Source organism: Mustela lutreola, chromosome 3 (assembly GCF_030435805.1).
Source record: "Mustela lutreola isolate mMusLut2 chromosome 3, mMusLut2.pri, whole genome shotgun sequence".
NCBI lineage: Eukaryota > Metazoa > Chordata > Mammalia > Carnivora > Mustelidae > Mustela > Mustela lutreola.
Window position 1 is genome coordinate 121,416,918 of NC_081292.1, and position 15,909 is coordinate 121,432,826.

Genomic DNA, 15,909 nt, shown 5'->3' on the forward strand with positions numbered 1-15,909 from the left:
AAGCATTTAGTTAGATAAACATGGAGATTCTTAATAGGAATAAATAATGTAAAATATGGTAGAATAATATCTGCAAAAGGTTGAGAGACAATAACTCAACTTGAAATTCATACTCAACAAAATTATCTTTATATCTATATCTCAACAACAAAAATATTTTTAGTTAAAAAATGGCCAAAGGGATGGAATAGACATTTCTCAAAAGCAGATACAAAAAGGGTCAACAAGAACACGAAAGGATGTTCAACATCACTAATCATAGGGGAAATGCAAATCAAAATCACAATTAGAGACCACTGCACACCCATTAGGATGGCTGCTGTAAAAACAACGACTACCACCACCATAAAACCAAAACCCAAGTGTTGACAAGGATGTGGACAAATTGGAACCTTTCTAAGTACTATTGGTAGGAATGTGAAATGATTCAGCCTCTGTGGGAAACTGCATGGCAATTTCTCAAAAAAAAATTAAAAATAGAATTACCATATGATCCAGCAATTCCACTTCTGGGGGCATGCCCAAAAGAACTGAAAGCAGTGTCTTAAAGATACACTTACGTTCACAGCAGAATTACTCACTGCAGCCAAAAGGTGCAAATAACCCAAATGTGCATTGATATACCTACCTATATAGTTAAATATACACAAACACAATGGGATATTATTCAGTGCTAAAAAAAAAAAAATTTTTGACACTTGCTACATTGTGGATGAACCTTGAAGACATCATGCTGTGTCAAATAAGCCCTTCACCAATAGGCAAATACTGTGTGATTCCACTTATAAGAGGCACCTAGAGTACTTAAATTCATAGACAAAGGAAGTAGAATGGTAGACACTTGGGGAACAGAATTACCAGGAGTTAGTAACTGTTTAATGACTATGAAGTTTCAGTTTTACAGGATGAAGAGTTCTGGAGATTGGTTCACAGTATGAATGTACTTAAAGTTACTGAATTGTACACTTAAAAAGAGTCAAGATGATAAATTTTATGTATATTTTACCATGATCAGAAAAAATATCAAAAACAAAAGCTAAATAAATATATTTTCAGACAATATATCAGATTATCACCAACAGATTATCAGTAATATAAAGGAACATTAAAAGACATGTTAGTGAGAGGAGAAATGACCACAGTACAAAGGCCTTAGTTGAAAGAGGAATGGGGTAAGCACATAAATTGGTTGACATGTAGATAAATCTAAATGGAAAACACATACACACACACATATAATCGTTGTCCATTCTTTGCTTGTGAAATTTCTCTTTCTTTTTTCTCTTCCCTATGGAGTGGACCTACTGATACCAGCATCTTAGAGGTAGGCATGAAGGCTTTTGCCCAAAATCAGATATGCTTTCAAAAAAGGAGGGGATCTCAACTGTCATAATTTTCTGAGAGCAGATATGGCTATATCCAATCAAAATTCATTTGAAGTGGGTTTTGGGGAATTGTGTATTTGTTTTTAGGGACAAAGTTAAAAAAAAAAAAAGCAAATTGGTAACATTTTGCCAAGCTTTTTCAAGGGAACTTTGTAAATGTTAAATATTCCATTTATTGCAACTAAGAAAAACTGAACACACACATGTTACTATATATAACACTGGGATACAAATTAACCAAACATCCATAAATACAATCCAGCTTAAGAAGTAGAATATTGAAAATACTTTAGGAGCCTTCTATGTACACTTTCACTAATTTTATGCTTCTTCAACTCTGAACAATATAGTGTTTATCATTGTCTTGGTTTCATCAGTTTTAACACAAATATACGTATTCCAAACCTATGTTATTGTTTCTTTTTTCCTCGAGAATCTGAAGCAGAACTGCAACTTTTCACTAATCATATCTCTTAATCTCCTAAACCTATAAATATTGATATTTTATAGGAATAATTCACTGCTGATTTGGGAAAATATCCAAAGCAAGGGTGTCTATTTTGTTTACATCTGCATCATGTATCCAACATCTTTCCAATAATCACCTCTGGTTAACTTCACCTCTCTCCCAGCCATCAGGTTTGATTACTTCTATATCATACCCCTGATATGTATCATCTTCTTATACCTCTCATTGTTCTAGTCTAATTTTTGCTCTAGATTTAGAACATTTCTTAACCTTCTAGCTGTATCCTTATCTATAATTCTTATTTTCAGTGTTTCAAATTTCCACATAATTTACCTTCAAAAGAGTTTAAATCATGACCTTTAACCAGCTGTAAAAGTCTTTAGTGGTTTCTCACTGCCTTTAGAAAAAAAAAAAAAAATACAAAAACAGCTCTTCTTCCTGAGGTAAAACCTTTTGTGCTCTGCCTGTCGCATTAACCTTATAATTTATTCTTCTTGAATGTCTAGCTACTGCTCACTACTTGCTCCTCCCTTCATATGAAGTATCCAGAGCTTTGTAACTACTGATATTTCAACCTGGATTGATCTGCTAGCATTTCCCCCCAAGGTCTTATTTGACTGCTATTTCCTAAGTGAGCACTTTGGTGATCTCATATAATAAGTTGGTATTCCTTGTGCTAATTTTCTAAGTAGCTTACACCCTTATTAAACTGCATATTTCATATAGCCTTATATTTTGGTTAGCTGTTTATATCTCATTCTTTCACCAGACATGAAGCTGCCTGAGGTTATAGACAGTCTTAGCTAAATATAGCCATCTCTTCACCCATCTAATGTTTCACATATAGAAACCACATATAGAATTTCCCTATAGGGAAAAAATAAAATAAGATACTATCCTTCTCGGGCGCCTGGGTGGCTCAGTGGGTTAAACCGCTGCCTTCGGTTCAGGTCATGATCTCAGGGTCCTGGGATCGAGGCCCGCATCAGGCTCTCTACTCAGCAGGGAGCCTGCTTCCCTCTCTCTCTGCCTGCCTCTCCATCTACTTGTGATTTCTCTCTGTCAAATAAATAAATAAAATCTTAAAAAAAAAAAAGATACTATCCTTCTCACTAAAATATAAAGACTAAGCATAGCAGTATGGCTTATTTAGCATTCATTGTTATAGATACAAGTTCTCAATGAAATGGCATTTATAGGTGTGGTTTTGCCTTTTTTTTTTCCTTTTCTTTTCTGTTTTTAAATCACAGATGTTGACATTCTTCCACTGAAAGATTTCCTGGGTGAAAATGAAAATTGAAAATGCTATTTAGAAATAGGCAAAACAACAGATGTCCACTACTCAAAATCTCTTGAGTTCAAGGCCTGGTTCCAAAATCTAGACTCTAGATCTCACTTTTATTACTGACTTGTTTTCTTTTCCTTCATTCTTGCTGGACCAATTTTCATAATAGTTGTTGTTTTTTTTTCTTTAAGCATTTTAATTAATGGGTACAATTAAATATGGTCTTGCAAAACAGAGGGAATGGATGAATTTAGTACTCAGTGACAAAATAATTGTTGGCAGAAGAGGGTAACAATTTCAAATAATAATGGAAATCTAGGGGCGCCTGGGTGGCTCAGTGGGTTGAGCTGCTGCCTTCGGCTCGGGTCATGGTCCCGGGGTCCTGGGATCGAGTCCCGTATCGGGCTCTCTGCTCAGCAGGGAGCCTGCTTCCCTCTCTCTCTCTCTGCATGCCTCTCTGTCTACTTGTGATCTCTGTCTGTCAAATAAACAAATAAAAAAAAATAATGGAAATCTACTTTGAAATAAATCCAATTAAATTCAAAGTACCATTGAGAATTAAATTTTATATTGTAGCAATGTGATCAAAAGTCTACATTTAAAGAGTTTATATTTTTACAGTTAAAAAAACATATTATTATATGATAATTCCCTACCATACAAATGAGGGTTTTTAATAAACAGATAACTTCTAATGTGTATTAATCTTCTTTTTGTTCATTTTAGCATCTGCTAAACTCAGATGCTTTCAGATGGTAGATGACTCTAGAATTTGTTCAGTCAATGGTACTTGCCCAAAGTTGAGCCCTTAATTTTCCAGAAGTGAATGATTCACTTTGCCCTAGAATAACCAGATACATCTGGATTTTTTTCCCAGTAAAAAGTGAATTTTTATTGACAGTAGCCTGGGAACTTATAATGCTACCAACATATCTCTAAAAGCTTTTTCTTCTATGTCAGAATAACCAAACTATTGGAAAAGGGATGGAATACTTTTACGCTTCACCGAGGTGCTACTAGGTGAAATCAGCAGATTATGCTGAATGTTTGTTAAATGAATATTGGAAATAAATATTTGTACAAACCATGTGATTATTAAGATTTTCTGTTCTCTATCTGGAAAAGTTCCTTATTTGTAAAAGAGAGGGACTCTGGGTCAGGAGGGAAAAACCACAGAACTTTAAAGTCAATTCCAACTTGGATGAAACAAGCCCTGCCATTTCTTACTATGAATTAAATGACTTGTCATTTTTAAAAACAGAAAGTAACATTTACTTCAAAGTACTGTATGGGGAATTAATGATAGATAAAAGGAGAATAGATACAAAGAGAGAGGCAAGATGGCAGAAAAGTAGCTGACTGAAATGACATTAGGTTCCAGGAGTTCAGCTAGATAATTATCAAAACATTCTGAACACCTACAAACCCAAGAGGAGATCAAAGAGAAGAAAAGCAGCAATTCTAGAAACAGAAAATCAACCACTTTCTGAAAGGTAGGAAGTGCAGAGAAGTGAGTCCAAAGCAATGGGAAGTTAGACCACAGGGGGAGGGGCCAGCTCCCAGGAATCAGTGGAGCAGCAGAGCACAAAATCCAAACTTTCAGAAGTCATCTCCCCTGAGAGATATCACAGCAGAGGCTAAGCAGAGGTGCAGCCCTCACAAGGACAGTGTGGTCTCAGGACCCGCAGGGTCACGGAAGGTTTGGGGGTGTCTGAGTGTGGCAGAGCTATCAGGTATCAGAGTGAGAAGCTGAATACAGAGACAGAGCCAAGGAGTGAGCTTTCAGATCAGAGTTACCTTAAATGGTGATCTGAGGCACAGTTGGGCCAATGCTCTTCAAGCAAGAACCCCACAAGTGGCAGATCCAGGGAGACCCACCTTCCTGCTCTGGGAAGAGCAGCATGGCAGGAATCTGCTGGGTTTAGAGACATAAGGAAGGGCCATGAACCAGAGATAGAAATGCTTGGTCACAGGCCAGGTGAGCTTGGACTGTGGCTGGAGACCAGGGAGACAGGAGTGATTGACTGCTTGTCTCAGGGAGCACACTGAGTGGGGCTCTGAGCTCTCAGCTCCTCTGGGCCAGAGATTGGGAGGTGCCATCTTTATTCCCATCCTCCAGAGCTCTAAGGAAAGCATTCAGGGAGCAAAAGCTCTGAGAGCAAACCAAGCAGAATACTTAGGCCTGTCCATGGCAAGGGCAGTGCAATTCTGCCTTGCACAAATACTTTTTTTTTTTTTAAGATTTTATTTATTTGACAGAGAGAGAGAGAGAGATCACAAGTTAGGCAAATCAGCATCCAGAGATAGAGGGGGCAGCAGGCTCCCTGCAAAACAGAGAGCCCGATGTAGGGCTTGATCCGAGGAAACTGAGATCATGACCTGAGTCGAAGGCAGAGGCTTAACACATTGAGCCACCTAGGTGCCCCTCAGGGAAAGACATTTGAGAATCACTGCAACAGGCCCCTTGCCCAGAAAATCAGCAAGAACATCCAGCTAAGACAAAGTTCATGAATCAATGAGAATAGCAGAACTCCAGAGTTAGGGGAAAGCAATAAATAGAATTAACGGCTTTTTCCCCATGTCACTTAAGTCTTGAAAAGTTAATTTTTTTCAAAAATATTTTTCTTATTCCAGTTTTTAACTTTTCCTCTTTTAATGTTTTTAACTTGTTTATCTTAATAATACCTTTCTAAAAAAAACTTTTAAAACCTTTATTGTTATAGTCATATTTTATCCCTTCATTGTATTTAATCTTGTTTTTTGTATATGTATGTTTTTTTTCCTAAAAAATTTTAAGATACAATTTCTTCTAATAGAACAAAATTTCTAATCTCACACATGGCTTTGTTCTACTTTCCAGCCTGAGCACATTTCCTACTCTATTTTTTTTTTCTTTTTCCAAACAACTTATTATCACTTCCTTTTTTAGAATTTTTAAAAAATTTTCATCTTTACTGTCATATTCCATCTCTTCATCATGTTTGCATTTATTTTTCTATATATGTAAGTTTTTCTTTCTTTAAATATTTGGGAGGATATTCTTCTAAGAAATTTAAATACACCCAAAATCAAGTGGGTGGCTCTGTTCTATTCACCAGTCAAATGTGTGTGTGTGTGTATAACTTTTTTATTTTTTATTTTTATTTCCTTTCCCCCTCTTTCTTCTCCTCCCAGTTTTGGATCTCTTCTGATTTTGTTAGCATACATTTTTTTTCAGGTGTTTTGCCACCCTTTTAGTATTTTTTTCTCTCACTCATATTCATATATGGATAAAATGACAAGGCAGAAAAACTCATCATGAAAAAAGTAACAAGAGGCAGTACTGACAGCTAGGAACCTAATCAATATGGACATTGGTAATAAGTCAGAACTAGAATTCGGAACAACAATACTCAAGGTGCTAGTTGGGCTAAAAAATGGAATGGAGGATATAAGAGAAACCCCATCTGGAGAAATAAAAGCCCTTCTGGAGAAATAAAATAACTAAAATCTAAATAAGCTGAAATTAAAAAAAAGCTATTAATAAGGTGCAGTTAGAAATGGAGGCTCTCACTGCTAGGATAAATGAGGCAGAAGAGAGAATTAGTGATATATAAGACCAAATGATGGAGAATAAAGAAGCCAAGCAAAAGAGAGAAAAACAACCACTGGACCATGAGGGAAGATTTCAAAAAATAAGTGATACCATAACAAAACAATACTAGAATAATTGGGATTCCAGAACAAGAAAGAGAGAGAGGGAAGAAGGTTATTAGAGAAAATTATAGTAGAGAATTTCCTTAATATGGCAAAAGGAACAAGCATCAAAATCCAGGAAGCACAGAGAATCCCCCTCAAAATCAATAAAAAATAGGTCCATACCCGATCATCTAATAGTAAAACTTACAAGTCTTAGTGACAAAAATAAAATCCTGAAAACAGCTTAAGAAGTCTGTAACATACAATAATAAAAATATTAGATATTAGACAGAAGACTTATCCACAGAAACCTGGCAGGCCAGAAAGAGCTGGCAGGATATATACAGAGCACTAAATGAGAAAAGCATGCAGCCAAGAATACTATATCCAGCTAGGTTATCATTGAAAATAGAAGGAGAGATAAAAAGCTTCCAGGACAAACAAAAATTAAAAGAATTACCAAACACCAAACGAACCCTATAGGAAATATTGAAAGAGGTCCTCTAAGCAAAGAGAGAGCCTAAAAGCAGTAGACCAGAAAAGAACAGGACAATATACAGTAACACTCACCTTACAAACAATACAATGGCACTAAATTCATATCTTTCAATTGTTACCCTGAATGTAAATGGGCTAAATGCCCAATCAAAAGATACAGGGTATCAGAATGGATAATAAAACAAGACCCATCAATGCACTGTCTACAAAAAACTCATTTTAGACCCAAAGATACCTCCAGTTTTAAAGTGAGGGTGTGGAAAACAATTTACCATGCTAATGGACATCAAAAGAAAGCTGGGGTGGCAATCCCTATATAAGATAAGTTAGATTTTAAGCCAGACTATAGTAAGAGATGAAAAAGGACACTATATAGTACTTTAAGGGTCTGTCCAACAAGAAGATCTAACAATTTTAAATACCTATACCCCTAACATGAGAACAGACAATCATATAAACCAATTAATAACAAACACATTGACCATAATACAGTATTAGTAGGGGACTTCAACATGTCCCTCACTGAAATGGACAGATCATCCAAGCAAAAATCAACAAGGAAAAAAAGGCCCTAAATGATACACTGGACCAGATGGATATCACAGATATACTCAGAACATTCCATCCCAAAGTAACAGAATATACATTCTTCTCTAGTGCACATGGAACATTCTGAAGAATAGATCACATCTTGGGTCACAAATAAGGTCTTAACTGGTACCAAAAGATTGGGATCATTCTCTGCATGTTTTCAGACCACAATGCTCTGAAGGTAGAACACAATCACAAGAAGAAATTTGGAGAGAGCCCAAATACATGGAGGCTAAAGAGCATTCAAATAAAGAATGAATGGGTCAACCAGGAAATTAAAGAAGAATTGAAAAAAAAAATCATGGAAACAAATGAAAATGAAAACACAAATGTTCAAACAAAACCGTGTTCAAAAACAACAGTTCAAAATCTTTGGGACACAGCAAACACAGTCCCAAGGGGAAAGTAGATAGTGATACAAGACTTTCTCAAGAAAGGTCTCAAGTATACAACCTAACCCTATACCTAAAGGAGCTGGAGAAAGAACAGCAAAGAAAACCTAAACCCAGCAGGAGAAGAAAATCATAAGGATCAGAGCAGAAATCAATGAAATAGAAACCAAAAAAACAATAGACAAATCAACAAAACTAGGAGCTGGTTCTTTGAAAGAATTAATAAGACTGATAGACCCCTGGCCAGACTTATCAAAAAGAAAAGAGCAAGGACCCAAATAAATAAAATCATGAATGAAAGAAGAGAGATTACAGCCAACACAAAATAAATATAAGCAATTATAAGAACATATTGTGAGCAACTATATGCCAACAAATTTGACAATCTGGAAGAAATGGATGCATTTCTAGAGATAGAAACTACCAAAACTGAACCAGAAAGACACAGAAAGCCTGAACAGATCGATAACCAGTAAGAAGCTTGAAGCAGTCATCAAAAATCTCCCAACAAGCAAGAGCCCAGGGCCAGATGGCTTCCCAGGGGAATTCTACCAATCATTTAAAGAAGAATTAATTCTTATTCTCCTGAAACTGTTCCAAAAAATAGAAATGGAAGGAGAACTTCCATACTCATTTTATGAGGCCAGAAATACCTTGATCCCAAAACCAGACAAAGACCACAATAAAAAGGAGAAACAGACCAATATTCTTGATAAACACAGAAGCGAAAATTCTCACCAAAATACTAGCCAAGAGAATCCAATAGTACATTAAAAGGTTTATTCACCACAACCAAGTTGGATTTATTCCAGGGCTGCAAGGTTGGTTCAACATCTTCAAATCAATCAACGTGATACAATACATTAATAAAAGAAAGAATAAGAATCATATGATACTCCTAATAGATGTTGAAAAAGCATCTGACAAAGTACGGCATTCTTTCTTGATCAAAATTCTTCAAAGTGTAGGGGTAGAAGGTACATACCTCCATATCATCAAAGCCATCTATGAAAAACCATAGCAAATATCATTCTCAATGGGGAAAAACTGAGAGCTTTTCCCCTAAGATCAGTAACATGGCAGGGCTATTACCACTATTACCACTGCTATTCCAAATAGCACTAGAAGCCCTAGCCTCAGCAATCAGACAACAAAAAGAAATAAAAGGCATCCAAACTGGCAAAGAAGAAGTCAAACTCTCACTCTGCAGATCATATGTTACCTTAGGTGGAAAACCCAAAAGACTCCACTCCAAAACTGTTAGAACTCATTCAGGAATTCAGGAAAGTGTCAGGATATAAAATCAATGCACACAAATCAGTTGAATTTCTATACACCAAGAGCAAGACAGAAGAAAGAGAAATTAAGGGGTCAGTCCCATTTACAATTGCACCCACACCCATAAGATACCTAGGCATAAAGCTAACCAAAGAGGCAAAGTATGTGTACTAAGAAAACTATAGAATACTCATGAAAAGAATTGAAAAAGACACAAAGAAATGGAAAAACGTTCCATGCTTATGGACTGGAAGAACAAATATTGTGAAAATGTCTATGCTACATAAAGCACATTGGATGCAATCCCTATCAAAATACCATCATTTTTTAAAAAAGAAATAGAACAAATAATCCTAAAATTTATATGGAACCATAAAAGACCCCAAGTAGCCAGAGGAATGTTGAAAAAGAAAGCCAAGGTTGGGGGTGCCTGGGTGGCTCAGTGGTTAAGTCTCTGCCTTCAGCTCAGGTCATGATCTCAGGATCCTGTGATTGAGCCCCATATCTGGCTCTCTGCTCAGCGAAAACCTACTTCTCCCTCTCTCTGTCTGCCTCCCTGACTATTTGTGATATCTCTTTGTCAAATAATTAGATAAAATCTTAAAAAAGGAAACCAAGGTTTGTTGCATCATAATTCCAGACTTCAAACTCTATTACAAAGCTGTCATAATCAACACAGTATGGTATTGGCACAAAAACAGACACATAGATCAATGGAACAGAATAGAGAGCTCAGAAATAGCCCCTCAACTCTATGATCAACTAATCTTCAACAAAGCAGGAAAGAATGTCCAATGGAACAAAGACAGTCTCTTCAACAAATGCTGTTGGGAATATTAGATAGCCACATGCAGAATAATTAAACTGGACTATTTCCTTACACCACACACAAAAATAGACTCCAAGTGGATGAAGGATCTCAATGTGAGAAATGAATCCATCAAAATCCTTGAGGAGAACATAGGCAGCAACCCCTTTGACCTCAGCCACAGCAACTTCTTCCTAGAAACATCACCAAAGGCAAGGGAAGCAAGGGTGCAAATGCACTACTGGGACTTCATCAAGATCAAAAGCTTTTGCAAAGCAAAGGAAATAGTCAACAAAACCAAAAGACATCTGACAAACTGTGAGAGGATATTTGCAACTGACATATCAGATAAAGGGCTAGTATCCAAAATCTAGAAAGAGCTTATCAATCTCAATGCCCAAAGAACAAATAATCCAATCAAGAAATGGGCAGAGGACATGAACAGACATTTCTGCAAAGAAAATATCCAGATGGTCAACAGACACATGAAAAAGTGCTCCACATCACTCGGCATCAGGGAAATACAAATCAAAAACCATGGAGAGATACCACCTTACACCAGCCAGAATAGCTAAAATAAACAAATCTGGAAATGACAGAGGCTGACAATGATGAGGAGAAAGGGGAACCCTCCTACACTGTTGGTGGGAATGCAAGCTGGTGCAGCCACTCTGGAAAACAGTATGGAGGTTCCTCAAAGAGTTGAAAATAGAGCTACCCTATGTCCCAGCAATTGCACTACTGGGTACTTACCCTAAAGATGCAGATGTTGGGGCACTTGGGTGGCTCAGTGGGTTAAAACCTCTGCCTTTGTCTCAGGTCATTATCTTAAGTCCTGGGATTGAGCCTTGCAATGGGCTCTGTGCTCAGCAGGGAGCCTGCTTCCCTCTCTTTTTTTCTGCCTGTCTCTCTGCCTGCCTGTGATCTCTCTTTCTAATAAATAAATAAAAAATCTTTAAAAAAAATAAAGATGCAAATTCAATGATCCAAAGGGGCACGTGCCCCCAAATGTTTATAGCAGCAATGTCCACGATAGCCAGTCTGTGGAAAGAACCTAAATGTCCATCAACAAATGAATGGATAAAGAAGATGTGGTATATATATACAATGGAATACTATGCAACCATCAAAAGAAATTAAATCTTGCCATTCGCAATGATGTGGATGGAACTAGAGGGTATCATGCTCTTGAAATAAGTCAATTAGAGAAAGATAATTATCATATGATCTCCCTGATATGAGGAATTTGATAGGCAGAGTGGGGGGTTTGGGGTGTAGAGAAGGAAAAAATGAAACAAGATGGTATCAAGAGGGAGACAAACCATAAGAAATGCTTAATCTCACAAACTGAGGGTTATCGGGGGTAGTATGGTAGGGAGAGGGTAGTTGAGTTATGGACATTGGGAGGATATGTGATATACCCAAGTTAGTGTTATGAAGTATGTTGTGAAGTGTGTAAGCCTGATGATTCACAAAATTACCCCTTGGGCAAATAACAAAAATAATTAATAAAAATAATAAAATGAAAATTTAAAAAAAAAATTAAAAGAAAGAATGTGGAAACCCAACTACGTAACTCCCAGTTAGAACTTTAAGGCCTGTTAATGTCTTCTTTTCTTCTTACTAAGTTCATTGAAAGTTAATTTCTTGCTATGATGATTTAAAGTTTGTGGGGGACAGTCTTTTATCTAGTAAGGTATAATGGTGGGCATTATATAAATAAATACTCAGGAGAGGCAACTGAGCATAAAAGGTTAACACCCAGTCACTGGGGATGAAGTCCCAAATTCTCTCTTTGCAGAGTAATGAGAGTGACAGGAGCTCTAAACGTACAGTCCAGAGTGTGACTGCGGCTCCACTGTATACTCCCTTTGTTTCAGAGACAAGAGTTTCAGCTTTCACAAGCTTAAGCTTTCTCATCCACAGAATGAAAGTATTTCTTAATAATAAGTTTGTAAAGATTACATGAGATTATGGTGCTTGTCACTTTAAGGACAGCTAGTATTATTTATCACATCAAAAAACTAAACCTGAGAGCACCAATAATTGAAAAATATCTGGACGAAGAAGTGACTTAAGAGTAAGAATTAATTACCACTAGAGAGTCAGGCTGCAGACCAGTAGCAAAAACCTTTGCTGTGAATTGTGCAGTAATTTTTCTTAGAATAAAATTACCTTTTTGTGTTTTAAAGAGGCAACTATACATGTGATTATAAATATTTGTTAGTTTATACAAAGAACACATCTATAGTCATTTGTTAGCATTTATGTTTATAATGAAGTGTGCTTTGTACATGTAACTGTAACCTATAGCTTGTGTAGGTAGTACATAAATTAAGAGAAGTTTAGTATTTTAGGATATGGAGAATGGCATGGCAGGCAAACTATTTCTACACTCTTTCATGAAGGTTCAGTGTTTTCTCAGGAAACGGTCTGATTGGAGCAATGACAAATGTAGAGTCTGATTTATGAAGCAGATTTCACATTAGACTTTGGCTAAGGAAGATAAGAAAAGAGAGAATCTCAAGACAAAGTCCAGTAGAGGAAGGACAGTGAAGTGAGAAGATACAGAGACCAGCATGTAAGAAATAAGAGAAAGGTTAAACATTCGCAGGGAATCCAAAAGATGAAAGGATAAAATACAGTACAATTACTGGCAGGATTTGAGACACTTTGATGAGCTCACAAGCTGAACTGTCAAAAGTTCATCTCAAGCTTTCTATTAATGGAAAGATAAATCAGTCCTTCACAAGATTTCACCCTGGAAGAAAGGAAAATGCAACATCATTCAACTTATAGGTGAGCCGGAAATGAAGGACTTATCTTTGACAATACCTATTCACCAACCTTCATATCCAATTAATTAAGTTACTTTATATTTTCACTCTTTTATGTTTCTATAATTCTCCCTCATTTCTTTTTTTCCCTTCTAGTCCATGTTTCAATCACATCTTACTAAAACTGCTATACCAGCCAGTGATCCAGTCTCCCAGAGTCACCTGCCTCCATCTCACACCTCTTCAATTCTCTACTAAACCTAAAAGCTAGAACTCATATTTTCCAAAGGCAAATACATACAGCTACGTATGTATTTGCCTAACCATACAACTGCTGCCTCCTTGAAATACTTCTTTGGCTCTCATTATTTTCAGTACTAATATAAAAATCAACAACTTATAAAGTCTAGATTCAGTTCCTACTTATTTCTTTAGCTCTATCAGCTTGTATAATATGTCCTTCTTGTTCTGTGTTTCATATTATTCAGCCAATAATGATTCTCCATCAATTTCTTATATATATTTCAATATTTTCAAAATGGTTGAATTAATGGTTATTGATCCTAATGAATATATTTTATTAATTGTTGGTAAGAAAATATCATTGTTCAATTTTTGGCAATAATTATAAATAAAGTCCACTAAATGAAAAGAAGCCTGTGAATTTCTTGAAGACAAATTCATCAACTACTACAGTTACTACATAACTACTAGCTACCAATCTATATTGATAGAAAATTGTCCTCACGTTTTTCTGAGATATAACATCTTTCCCTTCATACAATTCACAAAGCCTTTTGGTAAGGATTTCACATTCATGATGAAGTGCTTAAACAATTTTCTGTTAGACTTTGATGAATTTCTTATGAGATCACCTGACTGTCAGTCTTAGAAGGCACGTAACGTCCTTTAAATGATCTTTCAAGGTATTTAATGATCATACCTAGTCTAACAATTGGATAATAATCAAACCATTATTTCCCTCTCCTCTGTAAAAAAATAGTCTAAGAAGAAAAAATCTTTGCATTAGCTTTCTTATAAAGGTTATTCTCTTATGGGAAGTTTGAAATAAGTATAAGTATAAACAAGTTTATAACCAATTCATTCAAGTTGCTTTAATAGCACTAAACTTAGATGAGTAAAGAGCTAGCATAAATAAAAGAACACTTTAGTGGTTAAAGACTCTCAGATCTACTAGTAATACTCAAGCCAGCTTTTTTAAATATGATATGTGGAAACTCTTGAAAACCTGTGAATTTAAAACCTGCACTTCTTATTGCTTTAATTAAGAGATTGATCATTCCTCATATAAGTTCTGATTTTAAATTTTTAGTATGTTTCAAAGCATGAGATTTTGATATATCTATATGGATTACTGATCACCCTTTCTTCTATCCTCTTCCAAATCACTCTCTCATGCTTATTGGAAAATGAAATTGAACAGAAACTGTCTTGTTTGGTTTTGCAGTCATGAAAAGAGCAGATACTCAATGAAGATATACTATGTCGATATACTAATATAATAATACTATACTAAATACATACTATACACATATATATACTATATATAAATATATATAAAACTAACATATTATATATATGCAATATATATACTAAGATACTCAATGAAGATAAACTAAACTATTACTACAACTAATTATAACAATAATAACAACAACAATAACTGATCCAGAAATCACAATACACCAAGATTCAAACAAAGTCTAGGATAATTCAATGTTAAATATTTAGTCATGGTATCTGTAACTATGTCTAACTTCACTTCAGACATATTTTCTACTTTGGGGAAAGTTATTTTTTTTTAATAGTTAATTTAACAAAATTTACCAATAAGTTATAATTTAACTTGCTAGGTTAGGATGTGGATAGAAATAAGTTCCCTGTCTTATTTGTGTACTCTAGTTCTGTAAAAATTTATGCAAAGGAAGTTGATAATAAGCTTGAGCCCAAAGAGGGAAAGAAGTCCTTCCCAAATATTCTATATTTTGTGTATGCACAAATTACCATTCCTCCATCAGCAAAAAATAAGTCTTGAAATGTTTGTTTAGAAATCCACAAATTTTAAGGAGATCACTTTTGATTTTTTTTCTTCTTTTGAAACAAAATTTCTAGTTATCAGACTATTATGTGCAACATAATTATAGCATTATACAATTGTAAAGACATAGCATATTATTAAATCTCTGAATAATCAATTCCAACTTTCAATTAACAACACAGAATTGGATAATTAAAAAAAACATACAAAAGAGACTTGTGATTATTATAAATTGAATGACATTTTTTTAAGCTGCAATGTGCAAAGCTCTTACCTCTTGAAATAACAGTTTCCAACCCAGTTCCGTTAATAAAAGCCCGTTTAATGGTTTGTGTTTTAATATCTGTCCAGTATAAACGTTCTTCAGATGCATCAAAGTCTATCACAGTAACATCATCAATATCAGGAACTGTAAAGGCCGTGATAAAGTTAAAATATGGATTATCAATATCCACTCCTCTGATTTCAGAACGCCTTGCATATAGAAGAAATTTTTTCATTTCTAGAAAAGAAACAGAAATAAGTGTTTTTCTCTTCTAACCTTGGCAAGTTTGAAGCAATCTAGAAATTCTAAAATTATTTCTTGTTATTTAAAAGAATTTTAACATCAAAAAATCATAATCAAGATTTGATAGGCATAAATGAGTTATTATTTAAATTAAAATTATTAAGAAACAAATGAAAAACTA

General features: G+C 35.2%; 1 protein-coding gene across 1 annotated transcript in view; it reads right to left on the bottom strand.

Annotated features, from left to right (window-relative positions):
- The window catches only part of LRP1B (LDL receptor related protein 1B), a 2,000,743-nt gene that overhangs the window by 625,739 nt on the left and 1,359,095 nt on the right, over nucleotides 1–15,909 (bottom strand). The window contains exon 29 of the mRNA XM_059166755.1: nucleotides 15,495–15,722. Within this exon, the coding sequence (XP_059022738.1) occupies nucleotides 15,495–15,722 (228 nt within the window). The remainder of the gene's footprint in view (nucleotides 1–15,494; nucleotides 15,723–15,909) is intronic.